Here is an 8,454-nt window from a genome sequence, read left to right on the forward strand (position 1 = left end):
CATTTGATTCTGTGAATTTCTATTCCATCCTTAATTTCTTCTATAACCCAGTAGTTTTTGAGCAAGGTGTTGTTCAGTTTCCATGTGTTTGATTTTTTTTCCTTGCTTTTTCTGTTGTTGATTTTTATTTTTATGGCTATGGTCAAAAAAGATGCTTTGTAATATTTTGATGCTTTGGATTTTGTTAAGGCTTACTTTATGGTCTAATATGTGGTCTATTCTGGAGAATGTTCCATGTGCATTGGAAAAGTAAGTATACGCGGCTGCTGTTGGGTGGAGTGTTCGTTATATGTCCATGAGATCAAGTTGGTTGATTGTGGTATTTAGGTCTTCCATGTCTTTATTGAGCTTCTTTCTGGATGTTCTTTCCTGCACTGAAAGTGGTATGTTGAAGTCTTCTACTACTATTGTGGCGCTGTCTGTCTCTCTTTTCAGTGCTGTTAGAGTTTGTTTTATATATTTTGGAGCCCTGTCATTGGGTGCATAAATATTTATTATGGTTATGTCCTCCTGTTGTATTGACGCTTTAGTCATAATATAGTGTCCTTCCTTATCCTTTGTGGTGGATTGTACTTTAAAGTCTATTTTGTCAGAGATTAATATTGCCACTCCTGTTCTTTTTTGAGTGTTGTTTGCTTGATATATTTTTTTCCATCCGTTGAGTTTTAGTTTGTGTGTGTCTTTAAGTCTAAGGTGTGTCTCTTGTAGGCAACATATAGACAGATCTTTTTTTTTTTAATCCATCCTGCCACTCTCTGTCTCTTTATTGGTGCATTTAGTACATTTACATTCAGCGTAATTATTTATGAGTTTAGTGCTGTCTTTTTTATTTTGTGTGTGCGTGTTGTTGACAGTTTCTTTGTTCCACTTAATTTTCTGTGCTGAGTCGTTTTTCTTTATGTATTTTCATCTTTTTCATAGTTGTTGATTTTATATTTGCTGAGTCTTTATGTTTTTCTTGTTTTTTATTTTGATATGTAGGATTGTTAGTTTCCTTTGTGGTTACCTTAATATTTACTATTCTTTTTCTAAGTTTAAACCAGTCTTTTATTGCTTTGTATAGCTTTGTCTTCCTCTCCATAGGAAAGATCTGTGACAACATTTTTTAGTCCCTTTTTTTCGCTTTAATGTTGTCATCTTTTACATACTGACATCTCTGTTTCCCTATTTTGAGTGTTTTAGCTATGATTTATTTTTGTGTCTTCCCTGTCTGGGTTGATATCTGGTTGCTCTGTCCTGTGTTCTAGTTGGGTTGTTATCTGATGTTATTGGTTTTCTAACCAGAGAACTCCCTTTAGTGTTTCTTGTAATTTTGGTTTGGTTTTTGCAAATTCCCTAAACTTTTGTTTATCTGGAAATGCTCTAATTTCGCCATCATATTTGAGAGACAGTTTTTCTGGATATATAATTCTTGGCTGGCAGTTCCTTCAAGGCTTTATATATGTCATCCCATTGCCTTCTCGCCTACATGGTTTCTGCTGAGTAGTCTGAGCTTAGTCTTATTGACTGTCCTTTGTAAATGACTTTTCGTTTATCCATAGTCACTCTTAAAATTCTCTCTTTATCTTTGGTTTTGGCAAGTTTGATTATAATTTGTCTTGGTGACTTTCTTTTGGGATCTACCTTGTGTGGGGTTCAATAGCATCTTGGATAGATATCTTCTCATCTTTCATGATATCAGGAAAGTTTTCTGCCAACAAATCTTCAACAATTCTTTCTGTATTTTCTGTTATCTCCCCCTCTTCACCATCAGGTCTCTTGACTATATTATTGTCAATGGAATGAAGAGATGATGTCACCTTTTCTGCCTGGCTCATAAAAACTTTACACAGCATTTTTACATAACATTTTTCACTTCCAGCTAGATGGAATAGAGATAATCCTAGGATTACCGTGATAGAAGCAAGGCCCTCAATGACTGTGTAGAAAGGGCCACCCTGCTGACCTGTTCATCTGCCCAATAATGTTATGTGAATAAGAAAATAAACCATTTAGGTGGCTATACATTTGAGCTCTATTTGTCACAGGAATTTCACTTGTCCCTGGAACCTCTGCTAATACTAAATCAAACCAAAAAAAAACCTATTGCCATCAAGTCAATTACAACTCATACTGACCCTACAGGACAGGGTAGAACTACCCCATAGGGTTTCCAGCGAGTGGCTGGTGGATTCAAACTGCTGACGTTTTGGTTTGCAGCCATAGCTCTTAACTGCTGAGCTACCAGGGCTCCCTGCTAACACTTGTTATGTGCCATTGAGTCGGTTCCAATACACTAGCACAGAAATATCAAGCCCCTCCGTAACAACGGTTACGGGCAGAAAGAGAGTGGTAGAATCGCCTTCCCAGTCTCACAGGCATGCATATGATTGGCTGAGCCAAATCTCTTCCAGAACCTTAGCTGCAGAGATATTTGGAAAATGTAGTTTTAGCATTCCAGGAATGCTTTCAACCCCCTGGTAGCATAAATGCCACAATGAATATTCTTGAGTATGTCCTCTTGTGGAAGTTTGTGATAATTTCTTTGGGAAAAGAAATGCTTTACCGAACATAGTTAGTTTCACAAGATTGCTTGTGAACCGGAAGTACAGTTTACACTCCTACCAGCAGAGCTAAGCGTTCCTGTCTCCCTATTTCCATCTACGATTAGAATTAGATGCCTTTGTAAAATTTTTTGTCATATTGATTTCAAGTGGTTGTTCATCGTTTTAATTTGTGTATCTCTGATTACTAGTGAGATTGAACTTCTCTACCTGTTGGCTATTTAGGCTTCCCTATCTGTGAATTGCTTATTCATATAATTTCCCCTTTTTCTTGAGTTTCTGATCCTATTGATTTATTTGTGTATTCTAATACAAATTCCTTGTTGGTTTTAAAATGTCACAGATCTTTTCTCCTGGTCTATCATGTATTTGCTAACTCTTTCTATGCTAAATAGTTTATTGGCTCTGTATTTTACACACTTATAGTGTCTTTACTAGTAGTCCCTGGGTGGTGCAGGTGGTTAAGCGCTGGACTACTAACCAAAAGGTTGGTAGTTTGAACCCACCCAGAGTCACCTTGGAAAAAGGCTTGGCGATCTTCTTCTGAAAAATCAGAGCCTTGAAAACCCTGTGGAGTGCACTTCTACTCTGCAACACACAGGGCCTCCATGAGTCAGAATCAACTTGACGGCAACTCGTAGTATCTTGTACTATTCTATCATAGCATTTATCAAAGTTCATAATGAATTAATGAGAGGCTTTTTGCCCCACTAAGTTGTTGCCTCGATGAAGATGGGAACTGTGTCTGTTTTGCTCACCACTGTGTGCCCAGTTCCTAATACAGTACATGACAATTGTTGTTGTTAGGTGCCATCAACTTGATTCTGACTCATAGTGACCTGTATACAACAGAACAAAATACTGTCTGGTCCTGAGCCATCCTCACAATCATTGCTATGACAAATAATGGACACTAAATAAATACTTGTAAAATGGTGAATGAATAAATTAATGAATTTTTCTTCTAATAAATACAAAATTTCTAGTTTTTGCTATTTAGAGTTCAGACTAGAAATATGTCCGGTAGGTTTGTGTATAGGTAAATACTTTTTGCATTGAAGTTTGAGATCACTTTCTGCCTTTTAAAAAGACAAAAATGTTGCTCGGTTTCATCATTTCCTTTCAAGAAATGAAGAGGACAATTGGTGGTGGTGGTGGTGGTTGTCATAGAGTCGATGGCCACCACACATGTGTAGAGCAGAACTGCTCCATGGGGTTTTCAAGGCTGTGATCTTTTGGAAGCAGATCACCAGGCCTGTCTTCCAAGGCGCCTGTGGGTGAGTTCAAATGGCCAACCTTTTGATTAGTAGCTGAGCACTTAACAGTTTGCACCACCCAGGGACTCCAAGAATGCACACAGGGTGACCCAAACTATCTTGACAATCAGGCAAGCCTGCCCTGAGGAAGGGACGTTTGAGCTGCTGAGGCATGAAGATGAGAAGTTTCCCAGGGGGATCAAAGTTCAGGCCAAGACCCTAGTTATTAAAGTTTAAGTGGATTTTCCTTCACAGGTGGAGATGGGTGCTTAACTGTTTGTACCACCCAGGGACTCCGAAGAGGGCAATAGTACCAACTCGACGGCAACAGGTTTTGTTTTGGTGATTGAGGATTTGAAATGTGGTACTTTGGTGATATTAAAAGAATATTGTTCAATATATCAAAATGAAACACATGATTTAAAATTTTTTTTTGAGTGATTCTAACCTAGTCATGATCTATTTAAATGTATTGGTGTCAGTCATACCACAAAAGACAGACTTGTAACAAGTGAGGAATATGTAACTTCATTTATTTAGAATTACGATCATTAAATGTTTATTTTGCATTGTAAGATGGGAGATAGATTGAAAAGTACAATTTTATTCTTTTTATAAGTCATGCAATAGCATACATTAAAAAGAATAAACAATAGAAATAGAATAATTAAAAAGTTCTTTAAATGAATAAAACTAGAATCAAAACAATCAATTAAAATTGCAGCTATTAGGCTAGGAATGGATTACATGTAAAGTTTGGCAATATTAGAAATATTGGCACTTGATAATTTTAATAGAACTTGAAACATTAGCAGCATGCAATATTGTTGCCCTATACTGTCCAGAGCAGTTTTCTGTTCATAAATGTTTTCACTGATATTTAGCCTTGATTAATACATCCACATCAGCTTTGTCTGCCTCTCCAAGACTTTTTTGATTACTGTCAACAAGGACGTTGTCTTCTTTCTTTCGGGGCCTCTGGGGCCCACCATCTCTGGGAGCAATAGGGGCTCCGAGGGCAATAAAATTGTGCACATCCTGCAGTTTCTTACGAAGCCACTCCACCCTTTCCATTGAGGTGAGATGTTTGCCCAGGTTATGCATAAACTGTATTTCACTCACAGATCTTTTCCTGGGAGTAACAGAAACAGAGAGGGACACTCCATTAGCCTCCCACTTCCAAGTCGTAAAGCCAATTTTAAAAATCCAACCCCCATGCCCTCACCCCGCAGAATAGGCTACAGTACTTACTTAACAGCTTTCCCTTCCAATTGTGTAAGAAAACAAATTGCAAACAAGACAACCATTACTTTAGCCATGCCTTTTGCAGACATCATCTTCACTAAAAGGAAAAGCAAAAAGGGAGTAGTTTAAAATATTTTTAGTATTTCAAACTCTATAATTAAATTTAGAGTAATTTACATGTAAACCACACAACCACATGCAAAATGTGACAGTATACTAATTGGTTTTTATGAGAAGCTGTTGAAATCAGCCTCTTTATTTTATGGACACATTAGTATGTATTAGATGTACACATAATTTGACTTAGAAATTAGATGGATTAGTTTTACTTTCTTAGGCATTTTTTGAGTGTTCTTGTGCAAGGTTTAATATATGAATTTGAAACCACATAGAGAATGAAAGAAATTGCTTTCTAGAATTTCTTCCCACATTTTATGTACTTTATGACCGAACGGTTATAATTTGCTTAAAAATGGTTAATTCTTTAATTAGGTAAATTGTTAGCACTATTTACTTAGCAAATCCTTTTTCCATAAGTAAACTTCATTTCAGGCACTGCAATAATTACCAGGAATACAGAATTAATTGGCTCTGATTTAATGAGATTTTTACTGAGTTAATGCACACTTCTCAACCTACTAAAAAGAATACATCAGAGCATTTAAAAATCACTTTATAAATTAATTGCAATGTGGATTTAGAGTTTTGGCTCCAAATAAAATGATTGTCTGTATCTTATTTCTTTAACTTATTTTATTAACAATTAGGCTTTAATATAATTTTTAGCTCTTTCATCTTTTGTTCATAAAATTTTTCATATCAGTATAGGATATTCTTACCTTAATCTGCATTACAGTAATTGAAAAGCCTGTTATTATAGAAGTACTTTGTCTTAATGCTCAGTATTCTCTCTTTTAACATATAAATAGAGTGGCTGTGTACTCATATTTTAAAGGGAAACTGCATCATTTAGAAGAGCATAAGACACATAATCTGCTACATTTCTTTTTATTGTGCAATATAAAGCTATTGATGGAGCAACACATAAATATTTTCCAGTTTTGGGTTATGTCAGAAACAGGCACTGTAACTAGAGGACAAGAGCATAGGTGTTCATTGCTAGATTTGTCACATTCACCTAGTGACCTCAGACACCTCTACTTGGCTTGTTTGTTCTGCGTAGGGAGACGGACTTCTCATAAGAATGTCATGAAAAGGAGCTGAAAAACAGTTGTAAAACTCCCTTAAAATTCGTGTACAAGTTTTCAAAATCGAGAACTAGAAAAGGCTGTCATTTAGGTAAAGAGAAGTCACATAAATATTCAGCAAACAGACAGAATACAGAATGAGCTCTCTATGAGTCGTAAAATAAATAATCTAGATATGGATATTCTGCAGAAAAAAATGGAATTTTGACTCCAACTTAATAAATTTATATTGGTTATTTAAATCAGAACTATTCATTCATCATTATGCTCTTTTATTTCAAAATTTTAATAAAGATTCCACTAAAGCATATAATGCCAAATTTTAATCATTTTGCCTGTAATTCCAGATGAATTTTAAAAAGGAAGGCACCTCAAAAGACTGTAATCACAAAAATAAAAGGTTTAAAATTATTTTAATAGCACAAGTTTATTTCATATTTTGGCATTTTATATTAAACATAATTTAACTCCCCCTTAACATATTTGTAGAAAATGGTACACATTAAATAATTGCTTGATTATGAAACATCTCCTACAAATTTTAACAAAGAAAATAAAGACTACTTACCACACAATGTCTTAAGACAAGATCCTCTTTCAGCTGTATTAGCAGGTGATGCTTTCTTAATGTTGAGTAAACTGGAGAAAGTGCATGAATTGGACTGCAGACCCTTAAATGTGACTTTTATATGTGAGTCTTGCCCCCACCAAAAGAAGCTTTTTTATTGTAACAGATGATGTCACTCCCATTTCTCTGGATCTCAACCGTAGGATCAGAGCCACACACACCCACCTATTGGGTGGTGCCTACTCTTCTTAAGTTTTAGATAACTGGATATTAAAAGAAAAATAGTGTGGGGCTGGGAAAAGGATTTTTGGAAAGACTCCTAACATATATTACATTGTACACAATGCAGAAAAATTCTAACTGGATTGATGAATCTAAATTTATATTATAAAAAAGTACTAATTACGAAGATTTATGAAAAAGGCATCATTTTACTTCAAAGTAAAATCTGAAAATAAGATTTTTTTTTAACCATACCATTGGTACAATTGTTATGAGGATTATAATGAATCATATTACTTACTTTATTTTATAAGCCATTTCACCAATCCATGTCATTCATGGTCTTCTTTCAAAAAAAACAGATATAGTACTTTTCTTAGAAACTGTCCAGAATAATTTGAGAAAATGCTCTTAGTACATAATTACTTTAAAGGCTTCAAAAGTGAAAATTATTTTAAAATTTATTTAATTTATATTTTATTTATACATTTTGATCTGTAATAATAACATTTGGTAAGCACTAGATATATGCTAGACTCTACTTACATTGTAGGAGCTCTGGTAGCGCAGCTGTTAAAGTGCTTGGCTGCTAACCAAAAGGTCGGCAGTTTGAACCCACCAGCCACTCTGTGGGAGAAAGATGTGGCAGTCTGCTTCTGCAAGGATCTACAGCCCTGGAAACCCTGTGGGGCAGTTCTGCTCTGTCCTGTAGGGCTGCTATGAATCAGAATCAACTCAACAGCAATGGATTTGGTTGGGTGGTATTATGCTTTCAATTGTGTCCCCCAAAAATGTGTGTCAACTAGGCTAGGCCATGATTCCCAGTGTTATGTGCTTGTCCACCGTTTTGTCATCTTATGTGATTTTCCTATGTGTTGTAAATCCTACCTCTATGATGGCAATGAGGCAGAATTAGGGGCAGTTATGTTAATGAGGCAGGAATCAATCTGCAAGATTAGGTTGTGTTTTAAGTCAATCTCTTTTAAGATATAAAAGAGAAAAGCAAGCAGAGATACAGGGGACCTCATACCACCAAGAAGGTAGTGCCAGGAGCAGAGCGCATCCTTTGGACCCAGGGTCTCTGCATTGAGAAATTCCTAGACCAGGGGAAGATTGATGACAAGGACCATCTTGCAGAGCCGACAAAAAGAGAAAGCCGTCCCTTGGAGCTTGCGTCCTGAATTCGGACTTCTAGCCTACTAGACTGTGAGAGAATAAATTTCTCTTTGTTAAAGCCATCCACTTGTGGTATTTCTGTTATAACAACACTAGATAACTAAGACAGAGGGTTTAGTGGTGGAATTCTCGCCTTCTATGCAGGAGACCAGGGTTTGATTCCCGGCCAGTGTACTTCAAGCATAGCCACTACCTTTTGTCTGTGGAGCCTTTCGTGTTGCTATTATGCTGAACAG

The 8,454-nt window shown here is 36.1% G+C and overlaps 1 protein-coding gene across 1 annotated transcript; it reads right to left on the reverse strand.

The window, feature by feature from the left end:
- Window positions 1-4,669: 4,669 nt before the first annotated feature.
- Window positions 4,670-7,039, reverse strand: PTH (parathyroid hormone). The gene is made up of 3 exons (XM_004369826.2): window positions 6,961-7,039; window positions 5,051-5,141; window positions 4,670-4,931 (listed from the first exon to the last, which is right to left on the reverse strand). Exons 2-3 carry the CDS (start codon window positions 5,134-5,136, stop codon window positions 4,670-4,672), a joined length of 348 nt encoding a protein of 115 aa, XP_004369883.1. The 5' UTR covers window positions 5,137-5,141; window positions 6,961-7,039.
- Window positions 7,040-8,454: the final 1,415 nt, after the last annotated feature.

This window comes from Trichechus manatus, unplaced genomic scaffold (genome assembly GCF_000243295.1).
Source record: "Trichechus manatus latirostris isolate Lorelei unplaced genomic scaffold, TriManLat1.0 scaffold00006, whole genome shotgun sequence".
NCBI classification, from domain to species: Eukaryota; Metazoa; Chordata; class Mammalia; order Sirenia; family Trichechidae; genus Trichechus; species Trichechus manatus.